Genomic DNA, 25,884 nt, shown 5'->3' on the forward strand with positions numbered 1-25,884 from the left:
CAATCTAGTGAATTCTTCTACTTCCATTTTACTAAGATTACTGTGTTTACAAATATTATCATGAATGATATTAAGAGTTTTATCTGTCGGAATATTCGGGAACATATTCACTACGTCATACGAACACATCATCTGGTTTGGAAGTACGCCAAATCCAAGCAAAATGTCACACAAGTCAATGGAATTTCTTAATGGTTGTTTATTATTAAAAGTGTAATGTCTTTTCAAAAAATTGTGAATGTATTTGGAGACTTTATACGTGGGAGAATTACGGCAATTGATAATCGGACGAATCGGAATATCTTTTTTATGTATTTTGGGCATAGCTCTAGTTTCCGGGAGCCTAGGATTCATATTGACAAGTTTTAATTGTTCTTGTTCAGTAAAGAGAGATGTGGATCTTTTAAGTAAGGCTTTTAAGTTGCGTTGAATTTTAGTTAGCGGATTTTTTGTTACTAATGTGTATTTGTTATTATCAAAAAATTCTTCAGTTTTCTTGATATATGTATCTTTATCCATCAAAACGATCGCACCCCCCTTGTCAGCCTTGGTTACTATAATATTGTTATCTTCAATTTTCGATTTCATGTTTTTTATTGTTTTCTGTTGTTTGGGATCAAAATTGGAATAAATTTCTTTAGCCAGTCTGGGTAATTTCTTCTTTAACTCCAATCTTACTTCGTCTTGTACATCGCGTGGGAGTTTTGATATGTTCGCCTCCGCTTCTGCAACTGGGTTAATGATATCTATTTCTCTATCTTTATTAGGCCAATTGTATTGTGGACCCCTTTTAAGTAGGTCATTCTCTCCTTCCGTAAATTTTACCTTGGTCAAGTTAACTACCGTGGGAGTAACATTGTCCGATGGGCCCTTAATTTGTTCTTGTTTCGTTTGTTTACTACGACGTATTTGTGTGTCTATTAAATGATTCAATTTCTTATTCAATGTATCCTGTTTCTTACTAAGTGCGTATGTTAATTTGTGTTCCATGTGTTGATAAAAAGACTGCCATTCTAATGGGGCTAAATCCTGAGTCACCGCTAAGTGAACGTTATATAATTGCAAATTCAATTTGGATTTCTTCCTGTAATATGCCTTGATTTCATTTTTAAGCCATAATTCATTTACCTTATTTTGGGTTACATTATGGCTTGGATTGCTTATGTTCTTACGTGGTGTTGATTTAAGAAAAGTAGGTACAAGTTTTAGTCTCAGACATTGTTTAAGAAAAGCTAAATCTTTTCCTAACTTACAAATCTTCATTTTCAGATTGAGAAACTTATTTAATCTACATTTTGCCTGGTTGGCTGTCACATTACATGTCATAAACCTCATTTTAGGTCCGTATTGAAAATTTTTTAACAGTTCAACAATAATAAAGGTGTTTCAATTTATTCCACCTATTCAATACTTATATTTTCACTTACAGTTGTTACATAATTAAATTCGTAGTTACATGGGACATGTTTCGCCCTCAATTAAGGGCATCTTCAGCCTAAATACAATAATCAAAAATACAACTAAATTAAAAGTGGAAGTTAAATACAATCATCAAAAATACAACTAAAATAAAAAGTGGAAGTTAAAAGTTTAGTCTGTTATTAAAATTCGGAACAATAAAAATGTGAAAAATGATAAAATAAAAAGATGCTAATGGAAAACTGTCTTATGATTAAACTATAATCTTGTCGGAGACTAAAACTTCTATTAAAATTCTAATTAAAACAGTTCATATAAAATATTGGAAAATCAAAGTGGTAGTAATAAAAAGCCAACGACATGAGGGCGTGTACACAAGCATAAACTTGATTGTCATGAATACAATCTTATCAAGGGTGCTGATGAAATTCGTAGCAAGTAAGGCAGAAGCGTCTATTGAAAAAATTGTAAGAGGCCGTTAGCACCGGTAGGTAATAAAATGGCTGAATCCTTGCCAGAAAATGTCAACAGATGCAGAAATAAGTTTTCTGTAAGAGAAGGAAAAGAAGAAATAAGAAATTGAACGTAAGGAGAGAATTCAGTCTTACATAATTTTGAAACAGATGAGGACTTACATGTAAGTGGAAGTTGTTATTTGTTAACTACTGTTGAGTTGGTTGCTGCCCGTCTGTTGGCTCTGAGTCTGGTGTTATAACTGTGCTGCAGAGGCGGTAGTGAACTCGGAGGGGAAGGAATAGGGGAGTGCGGAAGGGAGGAGAGGATGGGTGGAGTCAAATGTGACGAGGCTGACAAAGGGGCGGAGTCAACTGCATTGCTGGAAGTAGGCCTAATATCTGTAGGTATGGGAGGAGTATTAGGGTTTGAAGAATTAAATATATTAGGTATCCTAAATTTATTCGAACTAACTGACTTTAATAATTCCGGCTTCTGCCTTACTTGCTACGAATTTCATCAGCAGCCTTGATAAGATTGTATTCATGACAATCAAGTTTATGCTTGTGTACACGCCCTCATGTCGTTGGCTTTTTATTACTACCACTTTGATTTTCCAATATTTTATATGAACTGTTTTAATTAGAATTTTAATAGAAGTTTTAGTCTCCGACAAGATTATAGTTTAATCATAAGACAGTTTTCCATTAGCATCTTTTTATTTTATCATTTTTCACATTTTTATTGTTCCGAATTTTAATAACAGACTAAACTTTTAACTTCCACTTTTTATTTTAGTTGTATTTTTGATGATTGTATTTAACTTCCACTTTTAATTTAGTTGTATTTTTGATTATTGTATTTAGGCTGAAGATGCCCTTAATTGAGGGCGAAACATGTCCCATGTAACTACGAATTTAATTATGTAACAACTATAAGTGAAAATATAAGTATTGAATAGGTGGAATAAATTGAAACACCTTTATTATTGTTGAACTGTTAAAAATTTTTCAATACGGACCTAAAATGAGGTTTATGACATGTAACATACCACTTAGTCGAGCAGCTCTTCTTCTTTCTCTCAATTCTTCCCAACCCAAACATTGCAACATTTTTGTAACGCTACTCTTTTGTTGGAAATCGCCCAGAACAAATCGAGCTGCTTTTCTTTGGATTTTTTCCAGTTCTTGAATCAGGTAATCCTGGTGAGGGTCCCATACACTGGAACCATACTCTAGTTGGGGTCTTACCAGAGACTTATATGCCCTCTCCTTTACATCCTTACTACAACCCCTAAACACCCTCATAACCATGTGCAGAGATCTGTAACCTTTATTTACAATCCCATTTATGTGATTACCCCAATGAAGATCTTTCCTTATATTAACACCTAGATACTTACAATGATCCCCAAAAGGAACTTTCACCCCATCAACGCAGTAATTGAAACTGAGAGGACTTTTCCTACTTGTAAAACTCACAACCTGACTTTTAACCCCGTTTATCAACATACCATTGCCTGCTGTCCATCTCACAACATTTTCGAGGTCACGTTGCAGTTGCTCACAATCTTGTAACTTATTTATCACTCTATAGAGAATAACATCATCCGCAAAAAGCCTTACCTCCGATTCCACTCCTTTACTCATATCATTTATGTATATAAGAAAACATAAAGGTCCGATAATACTGCCTTGAGGAATTCCCCTCTTAATTATTACAGGGTCAGATAAAGCTTCACCTACTCTAATTCTCTGAGATCTATTTTCTAGAAATATAGCAACCCATTCAGTCACTCTTTTGTCTAGTCCAATTGCACTCATTTTTGCCAGTAGTCTCCCATGATCCACCCTATCAAATGCTTTAGACAGGTCAATCGCGATACAGTCCATTTGACCTCCTGAATCCAAGATATCTGCTATATCTTGCTGGAATCCTACAAGTTGAGCTTCAGTGGAATAACCTTTCCTAAAACCAAATTGCCTTCTATCGAACCAGTTATTAATTTCACAAACATGTCTAATATAATCAGAAAGAATGCCTTCCCAAAGCTTACATACAATGCATGTCAAACTTACTGGCCTGTAATTTTCAGCTTTATGTCTATCACCCTTTCCTTTATACACAGGGGCAACTATAGCAACTCTCCATTCATCTGGTATAGCTCCTCTGACCAAACAATAATCAAATAAGTACTTCAGATATGGTACTATATCCCAACCCATTGTCTTTAGTATATCCCCAGAAATCTGATCAATTCCAGTCGCTTTTCTAGTTTTTAACTTTTGTATCTTATTGTAAATGTCATTGTTATCATATGTAAATTTTATTACTTCTTTGGTCTTAGTCTCCTCCTCTATCTCGACATTATCGTTGTAACCAACAATCTTTACATACTGCTGACTGAATACTTCTGCCTTTTGAAGATCCTCACATACACACTCCCCTTGTTCATTAATTATTCCTGGAATGTCCCTCTTGGAACCTGTTTCTGCCTTAAAATACCTATACATACCCTTCCATTTTTCACTAAAATTTGTATGACTGCCAATTATGCTTGCCATCATATTATCCTTAGCTGCCTTCTTTGCTAGATTCAATTTTCTAGTAAGTTCCTTCAATTTCTCCTTACTTCCACAGCCATTTCTAACTCTATTTCTTTCCAGTCTGCACCTCCTTCTTAGTCTCTTTATTTCTCTATTATAATAAGGTGGGTCTTTACGATTCCTTACCACCCTTAATGGTACAAACCTGTTTTCGCATTCCTCAACAATTTCTTTAAACCCATCCCAGAGTCTGTTTACATTTATATTTACCGTTTTCCACCGATCATAGCTACTTTTTAGAAACTGCCTCATGCCTGCTTTATCAGCCATGTGGTACTGCCTAACAGTCCTACTTTTAAGACCTTCCTTTCTATCACATTTATTTTTAACTACCACAAAAACAGCTTCATGATCACTAATACCATCTATTACTTCAGTTTCCCTATAGAGCTCATCTGGTTTTATCAGCACCACATCCAGGATATTTTTCCCTCTGGTTGGTTCCATCACTTTCTGAATCAGCTGTCCTTCCCATATTAACTTATTTGCCATTTGTTGGTCATGTTTTCTGTCGTTCGCATTTCCTTCCCAATTGACATCTGGCAAATTCAGATCTCCCGCTACAATCACATTTCTTTCCATGTCGTTTCCCACATAGCTGACTATCCTATCAAATAATTCTGAATCCGCGTCAGTGCTACCCTTTCCCGATCTGTACACTCCAAATATATCAAGTTGCCTATTATCTTTAGAAATGAGCCTTACACCTAGAATTTCATGTGTCTCATCTTTAACTTTTTCGTAGCTTACAAATTCTTCTTTCACCAGAATGAACACTCCGCCTCCCACCCTTCCTATCCTATCTCTACGATACACACTCCAGTGCCGTGAGAAAATTTCTGCATCCATTATATCATTTCTCAGCCATGATTCAACTCCTATTACAATATCTGGTGAATATATATCTATTAAATTACTTAATTCTATTCCTTTCCTTACAATACTTCTACAGTTCAACACTAACTATTTTATGTCATCCCTACTTGATTTCCAGTTCCCTGTTCCCTTATCACCGCTCCCTAGGCCATCCCGTTTCCCTGAATGTACCTCCCTATTACCCTTCCAAACAAATTTCCTAACTTATACGTACCACTGCGGTTTAAATGAAGGCCATCTGAGCGCAGATCCCTATCTCCTACCCATCCATTTGGATCTAGAAATTTCACTCCCAGTTTCCCACATACCCACTCCATAGTCTCATTTAAATCCCCAATCACCCTCCAGTCAGTATCCCTTCTACACAGTATTCCACTAATAACAATCTCCGCTTTCTTAAACTTCACCCGTGCTGCATTTACCAGATCCCACACATCTCCAACTATGTTGGTACTTATATCAGCTTGCCTTACGTTGTTGGTACCAACGTGAAACACTACCACCTTCTCCTTCCCCTCCTCTATCTCTTCTACTTTCCTCAACATCTGCCTCAACCTAATTCCTGGATAACACTCTACCCTGGTACCCTTTCCTCCACACACTTTCCCCACGTGTCTAACGATGGAATCCCCCATGACCAGAGCCTCGACCCTACCCACCTCGTTTGATCCCCTCCCCTCCTGGTCAGCCCTATCTTTCCTGATAACTGCAGAAGCTACTTCCTCCTCCCTTTTCTCCTTCCCATGACCCTGTTCCACCTGTCTTTTCCTATCACCTACTCTACATTTTCCTTTCCTACCTTTTCCCTTCCTCCTACTCCCACACATCTCAGCAACAGTTCCCTGTCCCTCATCTTCCCTCTGTTGTTCTACCTGGAGTGACTCGTACCGATTTTGCACAGACACCTGTCCTGAATTCTGATCCTGAATAGGCAACGCTACAGTAGGTCTTAAATTTGTTTTTGGAAATGGTTTATGCTCTAGACATTGTTTTAAATATGCTATATCTTTTGTTAATTTGCATATTTTGACCTTAAGATAGAAATATCTGTTTAAATGATAATTTGCCTGGTTTGCTATCATGTTACAAGTAACAAATCTCATGTCTATTCCGTATTGAAGATAATAAGTAAAATTCTTTCAAGAATAAAATTTACTGTATCCACCTATTCAATACAAATCAGTTTATTGTGATTAAATTCTACAATACAACCCAACAAGTGGACAGCAAACTACAAGCCGCAGAAATGAAGTTCCTACGAATTATGGTACAGAAGACAAAAAGGGACAGGGTAAGGAATGAAAGGAATGAAAAAGTGACAAGGGCCCGTTTGAAATGGTTTGGCCATGTCAAACGAATGGACGATGGAAGGACAGCAAAACAATGGCTACACACAGTCGTGGCCGGAAAACGACCGGTAGGAAGACCTAGGAAGAGGTGGCTGGACCAAGTGAAAGAGGACATAGGAACAAGAGGAATCAGCTGGGATGTCGTCTTGAGAGAAGAGTGGTACATGGACAGACAGAAGTGGAGAGTGCTCGTAAACCACACCCGGGCAACTGGAGTGGAAAACTGATGATGAAATTCTACATTAATTACTTATACTCTTTAGGTACATATTTCCCCCTTTTTGGGCACCTTCAGCCTATTAACAATCTTAAGGTCAAGGTCCACCTGGGATATTCAAGCTTTGCGTGACTGACAACATACACAGTTCTGGTTTTGTTGCTGCCAAACATACAGCATAGGTGATTAAAAACCACCTTTGGATAAACATACTTTTTACAAACTTTATTAACCTAATGTTTCATCCAATAATTGATGAAGATCCAATTTTCACTTTGGACAGTTTTAGTTTTATTGTATTCGTGTCACAAATTTTAGTTTTATTCAATGCACACATTTTAAACCCATCTACACAAGCATCTAAAGAAAAACATTTTTACAAAAAAAATTTTTTAGAATAAGATCATTTTGTACAGTATTAAGTTCAAATGTTTAAATCAAACAAGGCCTTGGACATGTACCTAAAAAGTGTATGTAATTCATGTAGAATTTAATCACTATAAACTGTGATTTTTATTGAATAGGTGGATACAGTAAATTTTATTCTTGAAATAATTTTACTTATTGTTATCTTCAGTACGGAATAGACATGAGATTTATTACTTGTAACATACCGCATAGTCAAGCATCTTGTCTCCCTACTCGTAAGTCTTCCCAGCCCAAAGTTTGCAACATTTTAGTAACACTACTCCTTTGTTGGATATCGCCCAAAACAAATCGTGCTGCTTTCCTTTGAGTTTTTCTGGTTCTCGTATCAAGTAGTCCTGGTGAGGGTCCCATACATTGGGGCCATACCCTAACTGTGGTCTTACCAAAGACTTATATGCCTTTGCCTTTACACCCTTAGTAAAAACCCCAAATTACTCTCATAACCATGTGAAGAGATCTGTAACCTTTTTCTTAACAACCTTGTTAATGTGATTACCCAAATGAAGATCATTCCTTATATCAAAACATAGGTACTTACATTTTTTCCCATGAGGTGCTATCACCCCATCAACACAATAATGAAAATTGAGAGGATTTTTCCTCTTGGTGAAACTTACAACTTGACTTTTCATCCCATTTACATTCATACCATTGTCTGCTGTCCATCTGGCTACATTGTTAAAGTCCCTCTGCAGTTGCTCACAATCCTGCAACTCGTTTACTACTCTATACAGTATAACATCATCTGTAAATATCTTTATCTGTGTTTCCAGATCTTTTCTCAAATCATTTAAATAGATAAGAATACATACAGGTCCAATAATACTGCCCTGTGGAACCCCAACTTAATCGTTAAAGGATCAGATAGCGCTTCACCTACTCAAATTTCCTGAGTTCTATTTTCTAGAAATGTAGCCACACATTCAACCACTCCTCTGTCTAGTCCAATTGCCCTCATTTTTGTCAGTAATCTTTCATGATCTACCCTATCGAAAGCCTTGGATAGATTCACAATTAAGTATTTATTTATTTTCCACCTAGTCGATACAATGATTGCTTAAGGCAATTTTTAATGGTCAAAAGTGGTACATGTTTCGTATATTATCAACATCTTCAGCCACATAACACTGTTTAGATGAAAAATATATAAAATTGACAAAGTAATGCTTTAGAGGAAGTGTCCTTAAAATTAACATAAGATTGACAAGACTAAAACAAACAAATAACTCAAGAGAAAATATATAAATTATTTCTACAATAGAAAGCAGTCGTCAAGGAAACACTTGTACAATATTCCATAGAGAAATTGTCCTAATAAATATTCTTTTCTTAATAATTCATGAAACAAGATCAATTTATAAATTAAAAATTATACAATTTATAAGTAATTATCGAAATGAAGAAATCCTGATATCACAGTGCGGCTCTTATTATTAATGTAGATGAAAATATAACTAATTCCTATTTGTCAAATCTTATTAAGCCTGCTTTCCTTTGGAACAGTAACTCCTGTCATTCTTTCACAATCCTGCAACTCGTTTACTACTCTATACAGTATAACATCATCTGTAAATATCTTTATCTGTGTTTCCAGATCTTTTCTCAAATCATTTAAATAGATAAGAATACATACAGGTCCAATAATACTTTCACAGTTTTGACAGGAGTTACTGTTCCAAAGGAAAGCAGGCTTAATAAGATTTGACAAATAGGAATTAGTTATATTTTCATCTACATTAATAATAAGAGCCGCACTGTGATATCAGGATTTCTTCATTTCGATAATTACTTATAAATTGTATAATTTTTAATTTATAAATTGATCTTGTTTCATGAATTATTAAGAAAAGAATATTTATTAGGACAATTTCTCTATGGAATATTGTACAAGTGTTTCCTTGACGACTGCTTTCTATTGTAGAAATAATTTATATATTTTCTCTTGAGTTATTTGTTTGTTTTAGTCTTGTCAATCTTATGTTAATTTTAAGGACACTTCCTCTAAAGCATTACTTTGTCAATTTTATATATTTTTCATCTAAACAGTGTTATGTGGCTGAAGATGTTGATAATATACGAAACATGTACCACTTTTGACCATTAAAAATTGCCTTAAGCAATCATTGTATCGACTAGGTGGAAAATAAATAAATACTTAATTGTGAATCTATTGAAGTGCGATACGGACCATGAAGCTGATTTTATGTAAGCCTTGGATAGGTCGATACTGATCCACTTGACATTCTGAATCTAAAAATATCTGCTAAATCTTGCTAGAATCCTACAAGTTAAGCTTCACTTGAATAAACTTTCCTAAACCTGAACTGCCTTTTATCAAACAAATTCGTAATTTTGCAAACGTGTCCAACATAATCAGAAAGAATGCTTTCCCTGAGCTTAAAAACTGCACGTCAAGCTGACTGGCCTGTAATTTTCTACTTTATGTTCGTCACCCTTTCCCTTGTACACTGGGGACTATTGCAAATCTTCATTCATTTGGTATAGCTCCTTCATTCAAACAGTAATCAAATAAGTATTTCAGATATAACACTACAACCCAACCCATAGCCTTTAATATATCCACAGAAATCTTATCAACCCTAGCTGCCTTTCTAGCTTCCAACATTTGTATCATTATTATTATTATTATTATTATTATTATTATTGTGCTTTTTGGGCCGCATTGGACCACTGTAGGCAATTTCTGTCCTGTCTTCTATGATGTTTTATGGTTTTTTTATTTTCTGTTCTTCCAGTATTTCTTCATTCTATCTGATCTTTATAGCCGTTCTTCTTCTGAAAATACCCTTCTGGTTGCTTCTCTTTTATTACATTTTGGTAGGAATCTAATTTTACTATTATTCAATTCATTTATTTTGTTTGATTTATTCTTGAAATCCTCCAGCGTTATGTCTAATTCTTTCATGTCTTCTTTTATTTCTTTTATCCAGACAGGTTGTTGTTTTGGTTTCCAAAGCTTTTCCAAAATTCTGTATATTAACCTGTCTTGAAGTGTTCTCAGCAGATGACCAAAGAATGATATTCTTTCTTATGAATTCCATTATAGGTGCTATTTCCTGATGTACTGCTGCATTTGGTATGGTACGTCATTCTCCTTTTTGGTACTTCTTATTAATGCATGTTCTTACTATTCTTCTTTCTATTTTTAAAATTTTGTCTATGTTATTCTTTTGCTTTAGTTTAAATAATGTTTCACTCCCATAAGTAATTTCAGGTTGGACTACAGTCTTATGTTTCAATTCTGTACTTATTGACAAACATTTCTTGTTATATGTATTTCTGGTTACTTTTCGGGCTCTGGATAATTTATTCGTTCTCTCTGCCCAAGAGACTTTTTCATTTAAATTGTATGTTATAGTTTCCCCAAGGTATTTAAATTGTTTTACAATTTCTATTTCTTTCCCATATATCAGAACACTGGTTATTAAAAGGGGATCTATTGTCATTATTTTAGTTTTTTCAAATGAAATTGTTAATCCTATTTTTCCAGCAATAGTTTGGAGACTTGTGATTTGATTCCGAGCTTCATTAAAGTTATTAACTAGTAGTGCCAGATCATCCGCAAATCCTAAGCAATTTAGGTTAATTTCATCTTTAGTGTATCCAATTTTTATATTTTTGTTATTCTCTTTATACCATTCTCTAATCAAGTATTCCAGAGTACAATTAAACAAAAGTGGTGATAGTATATTACCTTGTCTTAGTCCTGTTCGGATTGTGAATGCTTCGGGTAATTCTCCTCTAAACTTCACCTTTGATTTAGTGTTTGTTAACATTAAGCTAGACCACGTAGCGATCCGAGACAAAAACCATGCAGAGATCATGAACACCAAAGTCAGGAAAAATAGCAGAATGGAGTCTGACCACTATCTTATTGAAATCAAATGTAGATGGATACCGAACAGAACTAGGAGAAACACGAACACAAACTCACACCAGATCGACAGAGAACTACTGAACAAAACCTAAGATCAGTACATGAAGAACCTGACAGTGAAGAGTAAATGGGAAAACTTAAAGGATAAGGTTAAAGAAGAATCCAAACGATTGGCCACTAATAACAAGAGAAGGAAGCATGAGTGGTGGACAGAAGAATGTGAAGAGGCGGTAGAGTACAGGAGGAAGATGTGGGTAAGGTGGCAGACTACCAAGAAGGAAGAGGACCTGTCAACTTTTGAGACAGCGAGAAAGATGGATGCCAAGACGATCAGGAATGCCAGAAGGAAAAGGTGGAATGAGAGGCTGGAAGAAGCTGATCATGCATTTAAGAAAAACAAATCACAATCTTTCTTTAAGGAGATGAAGAGCAGGATGAAGGGTTATGAGGCGAGATAACCTTTTGTGAAAGGACAAGATGGCGAGCTGAAAATAGGAGAAAAAGATGTATGCGAGGAAATGGCAAGATATTTCAAAGATCTACTGAACACAGAAGCACCCACAGGGAGTATTATTCTACAGTATAGCAGAGACATCAACCAAGGACGAGCACCCACCAGAACAGAAGTTGTGAAGGCAATCAAGGATCTCAAGAACAACAAAGCGGCAGGTAATGACGGTATATGCGCCGAGGAGATCAAATGGGGTGGTCCTGCAATGGAAGAAAGCATGTACAGAATAATAATGGACATCTGGATAAATAAGAAGATACCTAGCAACTGGAAAGAAGCCATAATTATACCAGTACATAAGAAAGGAGACAAAAGAATACTGGATAACTGCAGAGGTATCTCACTGCTAAATATTGGGTACAAGATACTCTCGAGATAATTGCTGAACAGAGTGGAAGCACAGCTTGAATCGACCATAGGAGAATACCAGGGTGGTTTCCGGAGAGGGAGAAACTGCGTAGAACAGATCTTTGGACTCAAGAGAATCATAGAACACAGACACAGGAAAGGAAAAGACACAATAGTTACATTTGTAGACTTTGCAAAAGCCTACGATTCAATAGACAGGAACACACTACTGAACATCCTACGTGACAGAGGACTGGATTCTACAACACATGGATTGGTGGGGGAAACATTGAAGGATACAACTGCTAGAGTAAGATACCGGTGTATGTTGTCAGACAGCTTTGAAATTAAGACAGGAGTCCGACAAGGGGATGGTCTGTCGCCAATATTATTTAACCTAGTTTTGGATGAAGTGGTGAAGCAGTGGAGACAGTTGAATAGAACCATAGGAATTGAAGGTGTACAGATTGGATATAAGATCAAAAACAATGTCATAGTGAATTGCCTTGCCTTCGCAGATGATATGGTGTTGTTACCTGAGAAGGAAGAAGACGCAAAGTTGGCACTAGCAAATCTAGCAGAGACTGCAGCAAAGGTTGGTCTGAAAATAGCCTACAACAAGACGAAGGTACTGAATACGAAGACCGATTGGAATGTAAAAGGCCAAGTGGTAGAGAGTGTCGACAGCTTCCGGTACCTAGGTGAGAACATCATGGGTAAAGTACAAAGCAACAAAAGTACCACAGACAGAGCTCAACTGCTGCTGAAACTATGATATGCAGCCATGACTACATATGGAAAGAAGAACCTCTCGAGGAACGCCAAACTGCGATACTACATGATAACCATCAGGAATGCTGCATTACATGCAACTGAAATGCTGACATTGGGCAAGAGAGCTTGCATACATTTGGAGAAGGAGGAAAGAAGAATCTTGAGACATATATGGGGCACCAAAAAGCAAGGTGAAATCTGGGTACACAGATCAAGGCAGGAACTATATGCGAGTATAGAACCAATCTTGAGTGTGATAAGAAAGAGAAGGTTAGGATTTGTTGGACATCTCATGAGGATGGATGACAGTAGGCTGACGAAGAAGATATGGAATGCAACCTGCTTAACTGGAAATAAGTGGATGAAGGAAGTCAGAGAAGATTGGGAGACTATTGGCATAAAGGAAAAATATCCACTGATGACAGTACAGGATAGGTCCAAATACAAAAAGCTCGTGGAAGGTCACAGATGGACAGACACCAGGATCCAGATTCAGATCACGGAAGCCGAGAGAAAGAGGAGGAGTGATAGAATGAAGAGGTATTGGGAAGAAAGAAGACGTACCGAACAAGTCACTCGTGATCCTCAGGGGTCGTAACGAACCTAACAATAAAAATATTTTTAATACTGAAGGTTGATGAATGCAATCATAAGCTTTCTGAAAGTCTACGATAGTGATAATCATTTGTTTCTGTCCTCTTTTGTAGATGTCTGTTAATAATTTTAGTGTTATGATTTGATCTGGACAACTATGCCATGGTCGAAATCATCCCTGGTATTCCCCTAATTCCTTTTTCCAGTTGACATTTCCACCGAATGTAAATTATTCTCGAGAATATTTTATAAGTACGATCCAGGAGTGATATTCCTCTATAGCTATCAGGATTTGTTCTATCTCCTTTTTTGTGTAAACGGTGAATTACTGCAGATGTCCAATGGTCCGGAAATTTTTCCATCATTCCAAATTTTAATCAAGCATTGGTGAAGTGATTCTCTAATTGATTCCGCAGTATTTTTCCACAACTCTGCAAATGTATGGTCTTCTCCACAAGCTCTATAATTTTTCATTTCTTTAATGGCTTGATTAACTTCATCAAAGCTGGGTGGATTGATATTTTCTGGTGGAGTTTTAATGGGCATATCTGTGTTTATATGAAGTAGTTCTTTTGGTTTTTCACAATTTATTGAATCTCTCTGCTAGTATTTGTGTATTATCTTTATTATTATGTGCCATCTCTCCATTTTTATCTTTCAAAGTTAGTGTTGGCGGTTCATATTTTTTAAGTTGTTTACTAAATATTTTATAGTAATCCCTAGACTTGGTCTTTTTGTGATCTATTTCTATTTGTTGAATAATGCTTTTTGATGTTGTCTTTTAATGTTTCTGATGATTTTTGGGTTAGTTTCCTTTGCTTGGTAAATTCTTCATGTGATGTGTATGTTTTTCTGACTTTGATGATTTAACCAGGCCTAATGTCTACTTTCAAATGCTTTACTGCATACCTCATTCCACCATTGATGTTTTTTTCTTGGACTTGGCAAGGCTACTTTCTCAGGTATGTTTTTTAGTTTTGAGATGATCTCTTCTAATTTAACTGTTTTAACAATGTCTCAAGTTAGTCTTTACACTGTTCATTGTTTATTTGTTTATGGGGATCATAAACTCTTTTCAATTTACATTTTGATTTTGGTTTCTTTACTGGTGTGAATTTAATTTTGATTTTCACCATGTATTGGTCAGACCCTATGTCTATTCCTCCAAGTACTTTAACAATTTGGATTTCCTTATGGTAATTCTTTTCCATACAAACATGATCTAATTGCCATTCTTCTTTTCTCCAATCTGGGTGTTTCCATGTCTTAAGTTTATTAGGTTTTCTCATAAAATATGTAAATTTTGATATCATATTATGGTTTCTACAAAAGTCTATCAATCTTATGCCATTTTTATTGGTCTGTTTTTGAGCTGGCCATTTCCCTATCATGTCCTTGTATCTCTCTTCTTTACCTAATTGTGCATTGAAGTCACCTATTAACATTTTGGTATGATTTTTATTTATATTTGTCACTGTTTGATCCAGGAGGTTCCAGAATTCATCCACCTCTTCTCTGGTTTTTCTCCTATTGTTTTTATCATCTGTAGGAGCATGGGCATTAATTATTGTGTAGATTTTATTCAATGCCTTTACTGTTAGCATCGGGAGTCTTGGGGACTGTGCCTGAAAATCTATTACTGAATTAATTATTTCAAGTTGAAAATGAATCCTGTACCAAATTATGGACAATTTCTCATCACTCTTTCTCCAGGAATGCTTTTGTACACTCTATACCCTTGGAATTCCATGGGTTCCTGGTCTGAATTCCACATCTCTTGTAGTCCTGCTATAAGGATCCCTTGTTTGTCTAGTTCATTAGTTAGGATTTTTTATTTTCCCACCTGTGCCAGAGAGTTGATGTTATATGCAGTTTCAATTTTAGTCTTTGGTTTAGTCATTAGTTTGTCTTGGGTATTTCCAGATGCTCTGACTCATCTGACTCATCTTTCAAGCGACTGCCCATCGGATCCGAATGGAGTCTTCCCTGGCTAGTACCAAGTGGTGAAATTTACCAAAAAGATTTCCGTCCATTCTTGGATGAAGCAAGCTCCGAGTTACAACTATGGTTGTGAATCATAGAGGTTGCCTCAAGATGTCCTCTGGCTGTCATTTTACGGCATTGAGCCAACCCTCCTCCTTTCCCCGGACCTGGGTCCAGCAATATCAACTACTGAGCTACTCAATCCACCCAGTAGGTACTGCAGGCGTACATATTATCATACATAAATTTCAGTATTTCGCCATTATTAGTTGCCTCCTATATCAGGACATTTCTCTATATCCAACTACCTTTACATATTGCTGACTGAATACTTCTGCCTTCTGTAAGTCCTTGTTCATTAATGATCCCAGGAATGTCCTTCCGGAAACCTGTTTCTGCCTTAAAGTATCTATGATATAGATGTTGATTCCCATTGGGAACCTGAAATATTTGTCCCGAATGAGTAAATTCATAATATCAATATAAATGGTCCGTTATTGGACATTATAAATTTTCCAGCTAACTCATTCCTGGTTGCCAGTGTTTTGCCCCAGTGTGCGAAGATGGGCTACTTGGAGCCTACACAGTTGCCTCCACGGTATGCACTAGTCGTGCATCTTGGTGGGTGTGCTATTTACCAACTGATGAGCCCAACTTGGCACACTGGGGCGAAACGCTGGCAACCAGGAATGAGTTAGCTGGAAAATTTATAATGTCCAATAATGGACCATTTGTCCTTCCATTGCTCCCTAAATTCATGTGACTCCCAATTATGTTTGCAATTACATTATCTGTAGCTGATTTTTTCGCTGAATTCAATTTCTTAGTGAGCTCCTATCTCTCCTTACTCCTGCAACAATTCCCAACTCTTTTTCATCCTAATGTGCACTTTCTCCTTAATCTCTTTATTTTTTGTTATAATATAATGGGTTAGACTCCTAAATGTAGTATGGCAGCAAAATACCATCCCAGAAGACTGGAAGAAAGGTATAATTGCACCTATATTCAAGAAAGGCAGCAGACAGAAATCTACTAACTACTGCAGCTTCACTCTACTCTCTCATGGACTAAAAATTCTGGAAAAAATTATAGAGGATAGATTATGAGAATTGAAGAACCCCTCTTAGAAAAGAAACAATATGGCTTTAAGCCTGGAAGAGCCTGGAAGATCAACAACAGATCTTATATTTGCTGTCAGGATGCTAATGGAAAAACATTGGGAAAAAGAGAAGCCTTTATATCTACTGTTCCTTGACATCGAAAACACCTATGACAGCATACTAAGGGAGCTTATTTGGGAGTGCCTGAGAAAGCTCAAAGTTCGAGACAGTCTAATTTGAAAAGTTAAGGTGCTTTACGAGAAAACCAGAAGCTGTGTACAAGTCAGTTCTGGACTTCAGACAGGTTTGAGACAAAAAGGGGAGTACAACAAGGTAGTACTTTGTTGGCCCTATTATTTATCATTGTAACGGATACCATATTAAAGGCGTTAAAAGAAAAGGGGCAACGAGACTTAAAAGCATTTGCATTTGCAGATGATGTAGTAATTTTGGGGTAACTCAGAGAAAGATGTGGAAGAGAGACTGCAGCGGTGGAGTCAGGAGTTGAGAGTGGATTAAACATCAACAAGGCTAAAACAGTGGTGCTGAAGGTACAGAAGGGTGACAATCAGCCAGAAATCATGCTAAATGGCACTAAACTGGACAGTGTCACAGAATTTAAGTACTTGGGTACTGTAATGTCCAAGGATAATTTAGCTAAATATGAGGTAATCAGTCGAATCAGCAAAGCAATACATTTTTACCTCGAAGTGAGACAGCTACTATGGGATAAACAAGTACCACTCAAAACCAAGATGACACTGTATAAATCATACTACACCCCTATCCTTACATACAGCCTGGAAACCACTACATTAACAAGACAGGACAACTCGAAACTGCAAGCAGCAGAAATGAAGTTCCTAAACACAATGATCCAGAAGACCAGGAAGGATAAAATCAGGAATGAAAAAGTCAGATAAGACGTAGGACTAGAAGACTCCTTACTCCAGAAGATCCAAAAGGCAAGACTAAGTGGTTTGGTTATGTGGAAAGAATGAGTGCCAATAGGTCTGCAAGGAAGGAGTATGAAAGAGAAATAAGGGGAAAGAGACCAGTGGGCAGACCTAGAGGAAAATGGACAGACTTAGTGAAGAAGGATGTAGAGGAGAGGGGATTGGGAGTGGATTGTGAACGAAGAACGGTTCATGGACCAAACAAAATGGAAGGGGCTCGTATACCATACCTGGGAAACTGGAGTTGGTCAACGATGATGACGATGTTTAATATAATGGGTCCTTACTATTCCTTACCACTTTTAAACCCATCCCATAGATGTTTACATTTTAATTTACCAATTTCCATAGATCATAATTGCTTTTTCTAAATTTTCCTATTTCCCTCTTATCAGTCATATGGTATTGCCTAAAAGATTACTTTTAGAACATTCCTTTCTAACACATTTATTTTCAACTCTGAAAAAGACATCTTCATGATCACTTATACCAGGCATCGTCAATCGTGAGCAAAATAACTTCAGAGTCTGTTTGCTCCCTGCTTTCGAGAAATGAGAGCAGCTTAGCAAGCAATTAGGGGAAGAAGTAGGGCAAGTGCATGATGCAATATGTACTGCAAGTGAGTAGCACAAAGTATAGCATATCTTTATGGACAGGTTAGACTGCGACATGATACACGTGAACTCATGTGAGGTGACAGTAGTGTGTTTGCACCTTTTTCCTCGCATCACACGGTGCTCAAGCCTAGTTGGTAGATGCTGCATTTACTATGGAAGAGAGTTCAGCACAGCATAGGCCACTGACGCTAACAAGTTTCAAACCTTCCTGTGAAGAAGACTATTTAATAGTTCACGAAAATCACACAGCAAAATGTTTAATATGTAATAAAATATTGGATCACATTAAAAAATGTAATCTGCAACACCATTATTCCTTGTGTCATGCCAACAAGTATGATAAATATGAACACTAGGAAAGAACAGCTTGGCTAGAACAACTTAAAAACAACACATCTAAGGAGGTAATTAAATTTCAAATTATCCTATTGAACTCTTTTTATACTGTATGAAATGGTGTATGGCTTTTAGTGCCGATAGTGTCTGAGGACAAATTCGGCTTGCCAGGTGCAGGTCTTCTGATTTCACGCCCATCGGCGACCTGCGCGTTGTGATGAGGATGAAATGATGATGAAGACAATACATACACCCAGCCCCGTGCCAGCGAAAGTAACCAATGATGGTTAAAATTCCCAACCCTGCTGGAAATCGAACCCAGGACCCCTGTGACCAAAGGCCAGCATGCTAACCATTTAGCCATGGAGCCGGGTTTTATACAGTGAGTTTCCATCACCGGTTGTATTATAAAGTTTGATAATTCCTCAGAGATGATTTATTTATGTACTTATGTATGTATTTATGTTGCATTTCATTATTTTTAGCGGAGGATATGCATTCCAGTGAACTTGCTATTCGGGCCAGCTACAAGATTACTCAGCAGATAGGGCGTGCTTTGAGACCTTTCAGTGAGGGTACGATTGTGAAACAGCAGCTGAGGCACTGTGTCCAGAACAAGTGGATGATTTTCAGTCTATTCTTTCTCCTCTTCTATTATGCAATGAATAAAGGACCTAAGGAAGGACGTTCATAGGCAATTTTGTAGCAACAAAAAGAATTTCATAGCATGTTCAGTGGCGATATACGACAGCATGGATATAAAGGATACCTCCCACCAACTTGCTATTTTATCAGAGGCATAAACAGTGACCTTGTGCCAAGGGAGGAACCACAACTGGTTTTGATATATTTGCAATTCTCGAAGTGACAGTGGAGAGTTTCGGCCTTCCATGGGAACTAGTGTCCACAGCAACAGATGGGGCAGCTGCAATGTGTGGGAAGAATACAGGAGTGGTATGACGTCTCCAAAACAATCTTTTTTTTTTTTTGCTAGTGGCTTTATGTCGCACCGACACAGATAGGTCTTATGGCGACGATGGGATAGGAAAGGCCTAGAATTTGGAAGGAAGCGGCCGTGGCCTTAATTAAGGTACAGCCCCAGCATCTGCCTGGTGTGAAAATTGGAAACCATGGAAAACCATCTTCAGGGCTGCCGACAGTGGTATTCGATCCCACTCTCTCCCGGATGCAAGCTCACAGCCACGCGCCCCTAACCGTACAGCCAACTTGCCTGGTTAAAGAGGTATTAATGTCACTACAGGATGAATTTGAAAGTAGGTTTCACGATATTTAGGCATTAGAAAAGGATCTGCAAGTGTTCGCTATGCCCTTCTCAGTGGATGTGCAAATTGTTAGATAGGACTGCAGCTAGAGCTAATTGATTTACAGTACAGTGTGATACGCAAATGAAAGAAAAGTTTGCAAACAAAACAGTTTGACTGAATTTTATGTTTGTTTACCGCACAAGAGATTTCCTAGATTGCAAAAATTTAATGCACATATTTCAAGCATATTTGGATCAACTTATTTATGTGAACAGATGTTTTCATTAATGAAGTTTTGTAAATCTAGACATAGAAGTAGGCTCACAGATGAAAACTTCAATAAAGTGCTTTGCGACTTGCCAGTACTTAAAACGATAGTACCAACATTGATACAATACTATCTAAAACAAGCCCAAAGGTCCTGTGAAGGAGTACACCAGTGATTGATGTATTCACAAAGACGCACACAAAATGCAGTCAGTTGCATACACTAATTTATTTACAAACTGTTATACATTTGCCACACACACACACACCAACAAACCATCATTTTGAACAACTGCCTATCATGAAGCATAAGAAGGATACTGCACCAGCGGCATGTCAATTACCAACTCAACAAAACCAATTCACATTCTTCAAGCACAACTTCTACGCATATTTCATCAAAACAACTCCCGTTAAACAATAACTCAACTCCACCATCAAGACCTTATGTATGTTGCCTGGCCATGCTCCTAGAAGGATGTGTCACAACATATCCTCTCGTGAATTCTAGAGTGTCCAGTGGCATAGTTACAATGTAAGGAAGGTTCTACATAGTTCTCGTTGTACATTCTGGATATTACAGTGTGTTGCACAACACTGTAGTGGATTATACACCATATATACAGGTAATAATAAATTATATACAGTAGAAGTCAGATAGTCCGGCACGTTCGGGACTGGCCCGGTGATGGATTACCGAAAATGTTGCACTATCAGGCGGTACCTCTTACTACGATATAGCTTAAGGCGTACAGCACAAACAGCTGCAACACAGCGTTTTGCAGTAAAATGTTGATCAGCAGAATCATTAGGTTAATAAATTTAGCTCAAAATTAGGGCAGACCCAAATTTTCATTCAACACATTCAGTTTACAATATTTTAGTGTGACTTAAAAAAATTATGAATATCTGTTTGTTCTTGTTTTGTTGTCGCTTGGCATAAAAATTATTTCTGATGATATGTAAGTCAATAAGTTCAGTGGCATTATAATTAGTACTACACTCAGCAAAAGTGATTAATTTATTTAGGGGCTCTGCGGCTAGATGGCAAGAAAAAATCTGTAGCGAAAAGTGCTCGCAATCAAAACAATTAACTGAACCTGTGTGTGGTGACAGCCAACAATGCCGATTGTGTTTAATAGTAGCAGATGCGTAGTGGACACTTCCAGGTGGTTTTGAACTGTGCGGCGCGTTTTAATTGTCACAAACTTGAAAAAAAAAAAAAATATATAAAAAAATCCAGGAATGGTGTTGGACCATCGGGCGTTCCGGACTGTTGGATGCCGGACTAATGAAATTCTACTGTACTATTAATTATAGATTCTTGCATTAACTAAACTCATATTAATATATACACAGCACATGTTTCATGACATAACCTCACAAATAATATGATCATCTGCACCTAACTACATAAATAATAATAATACTAATACTAATACTAAATGGATGTAAACACTTCACAGCCATACCTCACAAGTCACAATAATAGTAATAATAATAATCATAATGATTCGAGCTCGATACTTGCATTATTTACGCATGGGTTAAAGAATATTGTTTTCAAGTTATATTAGTCTATTACACTTGCATCATGATATGTTTCAATTCGTGTGTTTAATTTGTTTTCATAGTCATAAATGCTGTACAAATATTGAAATGTATGTTAATGAGAGTGCAAAGAATGTGTACAAATCACACTAACTGTATTTTCTTTTGGTAAATGTACGTGTCCCGAAGCTTCAGTTAATCATGAAAATATATTTATTCAAGACATATTGCACACTGTTGTATCTTCCTTTGTCAATGAATAATTTTCTTGTCTTGTTATACTCTGTAATCTGTGTCCTGTTCATCTCACATGATCCATGCTCCAAATTATTATTATAGCTGTTGTTCATATGGTAACATTTTCGAGCAGCAAGTACAGTATGGCCACCGTATGCAATCTGCCTGTCAGCTTCTCTCTTGTCATGTGTCGACAGCCGACCAGAGCGGAGCAAGTAACATCGGCTCCCTAGAGCAACTACGTGATGACGTCTGACTTATACCATCACTTCACTTTCTCCATACAACTCAGCTGGTTTTATCAGCACCACATCTAGAATATTTTCCCCTCTAGTTGGTTCCATCACTATCTGATTCAGCTGTCCTTCCCGTAATAACTTATTCACCATTTGTTGGTCATGCTTTCTGTCGTTCGCATTTCCTTCCCAGTTAAAATTTTTTAAGTTCAGATCACCTGCTAGAGTAACGTTCCCTCTGTATCGTTCCCCACGTAGCTAATTATCTTATCAAATAATTCTGCATCAGCGTCATTACCAGCCTTACCAGGTCAGTACACCCTAAAAACATCAAGTTGTCTATTGTCTTTAGATATGACTCTTAATACACCTAGAATTTCATCTTCCTCATCCTTAACTTTTTCGTAGCTTATAAATTCTTCTTTCAACAGTATAAATACTCCTCTCCAATCATTCCTAACCTGTCTCTCTGATAAACACTCCAGTTCTGAGAAAATTTCCACATTCATAATATGAATTCTCAGCCATGATTCAATTCCTATTACAATATCTGGCAAATATATATCTATCAAATTAATTAAGTCTATTCCTTTCTTTACAACATGTGGAGGTCAACACCAACCCAACCTGATCTATACAAACACAGTGCTGGAGAAAAGAGGAAATCCTGGCTATACTTGTATTCTCAATAAAGAAATGTAATGGATTTACAAAACTTCATTTCGTTTCCAGAAGCATGACAAATAGAACAACATTTAACAGGCTTCTCAATTTCATCTATCCTATTCCACCTCTCTTGGTCAACTCTTGTTCTTTTCTGACCCCGATGGTATTAAGTTCGTGAGGCCTAGGGAGATTTTCATTTCACACCATTCTTGGCTCTTGCCGATAATAAATTACCTCTATATTTATTGAGTGTTGTATTAAATATGGTTGGACTCGCATAACTAAGTTCGTCCAAGTTTGAAGCTATGTACATTTTAAACACAGATTTCCATTGCATTTGTTGATTATTTTTTATCTCAAGTTTTTATGTATCACTTTTTTGTATATGTCTGTCTTTCTTTATGTTATTTTAGCTGATAATGATCTCTAGATAAGGTCGAAACATGTCCCATGTAGCTTTTTAGACAGACCATTTATCAAATGACAAACGCGTATTGAACAGCTGGACTTTATACAATTAAATTCTTTTAGAATTGTATCATAGGGATCTTGGAAGTTATTCGATACTGTCAAATCCAGTACACAAGGAGACAAGAACGTATACAATCAATTTTAAGCCAGCAGACTCCTATATCTGCCATGGCGTAGACAGAACACTCAAAATAGACACTGGTGTCTGCTGCGGCGCTCAACATGTTAAAGAGTTAGGATGTGATTATAAAGATAGAAAAAACATTATTTTATTTTGAAAGCTTCAGGTGTGCATTAAACCAGTATACCAGTAGAAGTAACAGCTGTTTTAAGTATTTATAAAAGAGAGGAAATTAATAAATACAGCAGTAATGTCTCACCAATGTTTATTATTGACCAAGGGTCCACTGAGAGCTATGTCAGCATCCTGGTTCTGTCGACCTACTAATACCGTCCCCGGTGGTAACAGATATAACAGAGTCCCCGACAAAATAGGGTCCGCATTCAAGTTTACAAGGCAGGGCTGCTGCTGGTCCCAGTTCAACTGGACAGCAAGTCCACAATGCCTTAGGTAATTCATCTCAGCAGATTTACACTTCTCTGCTTCTTGTAATCGCTCTGACCATGATCTGAAACAATATAGAAAATTGACATTTCAATAGGGATTCATCTTTAAGCTAGTAACAACTGAAATTTTCAACAATAAAAGCACACCTGAACATAAAAAACACTAATTGTACTGATATTGCAGAGTCTTTCCGAACTTCCGCAGTTCAGAAATTGAGCATTTAAGAGAGAATTGATCAATGAATGAATGTAATGAATGTGGATATCTCCATAATTAGAAAATTCAACATCAGAAGATAGGATATGATTCTCTCACAAGTTGGTCGCAAGAGGCGAATAAAAGCGACTCCTGGGGCTTTTAACTTAGGAGCGTTGGTTAGCGACCACGGGGCCCTTAGCTGAGTTCTGGCATTGCTTCCACTTGCTTGTGCCAGGCTCCTCACTTTCATCTATCCTATTCGACCTCTCTTGGTCAACTCTTGTTCTTTTCTGACCCCCGATGGTATTAGGTTCGTGAGGGTTAGGGAGATTTTCATTTCGCACCCTTCTTGGCCATTGCCGACAATAAGTTACCTCTATATTTATCGAGTGTCACCTCCGATATCCAGTCTTCACCCCCAGGGTCACTCCTGCATGCTGAAGAGTGTCAACAAAGTCTAGAGCAGTTTCAGAATTGGAACGAAAAACTAACAGCGCATGGACTTGGACTGAATATCAAGAAAACTGAGTACATGGAGTGTGGTCCACAGATGAATGGAACCATTCAGATAGACAGCCAAGATCTCAATAAATTGAAATAGTTTAAGTACCTTTGTTCTTTGGTCAGCGCTGAGTGTGACGTTATTTCAGGCACCCATGCACAAGTAAATGTGGCCTGGATGAATTCGATGAGGGTTTGAGATCTGACGTCACTTGATAACATCTTGTAATTTTTATATTGTGTTTGATTTTTTGGGGGATTTTGGACAGAATTGTATGTTTTAGGCTCATAAACCTGTTTTTACCCCTATCTGAACAGTTCTCATTTACATTTATGTATTTAGATCCCTGACCTTTTAACATCAGGTTGAATATCAGCTGGACAGTTTGGGAGACACACCCTGGGCACTTCACTGTTGAGTTAGCCAAGTGAAATTTAGGACAAGTGATAAAATACAATACGTTCATTTTTTGAAGTGCCGGACCCCTTCCAATTTTCTCTCTGATTAGCATTTAATAAATGATGATTGCCCAGTTTTACTTCCTCTTGAAACAATAATCACACCACAACCTTTCACAAGTTGACTGTCTTAGTGGAACTGTTAATCACACTTGTCTGGAGAATGGGACTTGGTTCTAGTCCCAAAAGCAGTTATATTTTCCTTTCATCTATGATTATTAACATTGTTGTGGAAATACTATAAAATTAGAATGATAATGTCACAAGCTAATACTAAGATAACAATTACTTTACACAGTCACAAAATAAATTCAACACACTGGTCTAAATATGTAGTGAAAAGCTAAAAACTCTGTGCACATTAAAAAAAAAAATTGTACAGAAATAAGTTTGAATTACTCTCCAGAACAAATACATTCCATACATTAAGTTTGTCAAATTTTTGAAGAATGAAAACACCATACATGTGGTTTGGTCTTCCTGAACCTTGAACCCGGAAGTTCAGTACATGATGTACTTCAACAACATTATTAAGAGTTTACGACCACGGGGTCCTTGGCTGAATCCTGGCATTGCTTCTACTTACCTGTGCCAGGCTCCTCATTTTCATCTATCCTATCTGACCTCCCTCGGTCAATTCTTGTTCTTTTCTGACCCCAATGGTATTAGAGCATTCGAGGCCTAGGGAAACTTTACTTTTCATGCCCATCAATCAATCAATCAATCAATCAATCAATCAATCAATCAATCAATCAATCAATCAATCAATCAATCAATCAATCAATCACCACTGATCTGCATTTAGGGCAGTCGCCCAGGTGGCAGATTCCCTATCTGTTGTTTTCCTAGCCTTTTCCTAAATGATTTCAAAGAAATTGGATATTTCTTGAACATCTCCCTTGGTAAGTTATTCCAATCCCTAACTCCCCTTCCTATAAATGAATATTTGCCCCCGTTTGTCCTCTTCAATTCCAACTTTATCTTCATATTGTGATCTTT

General features: G+C 37.0%; 1 protein-coding gene across 4 annotated transcripts in view; it reads right to left on the reverse strand.

Annotated features, from left to right (window-relative positions):
- The window catches only part of neb (nebbish), a 468,801-nt gene that overhangs the window by 125,156 nt on the left and 317,761 nt on the right, over positions 1 to 25,884 (reverse strand). For all 4 annotated transcript variants that reach the window (XM_067145417.2, XM_068227214.1, XM_068227215.1 and 1 more), the window contains one exon: positions 23,540 to 23,788. In XM_067145417.2, the coding sequence (XP_067001518.2) occupies positions 23,540 to 23,788 (249 nt within the window). The remainder of the gene's footprint in view (positions 1 to 23,539; positions 23,789 to 25,884) is intronic.

This window comes from Anabrus simplex, chromosome 4 (genome assembly GCF_040414725.1).
Source record: "Anabrus simplex isolate iqAnaSimp1 chromosome 4, ASM4041472v1, whole genome shotgun sequence".
NCBI lineage: Eukaryota > Metazoa > Arthropoda > Insecta > Orthoptera > Tettigoniidae > Anabrus > Anabrus simplex.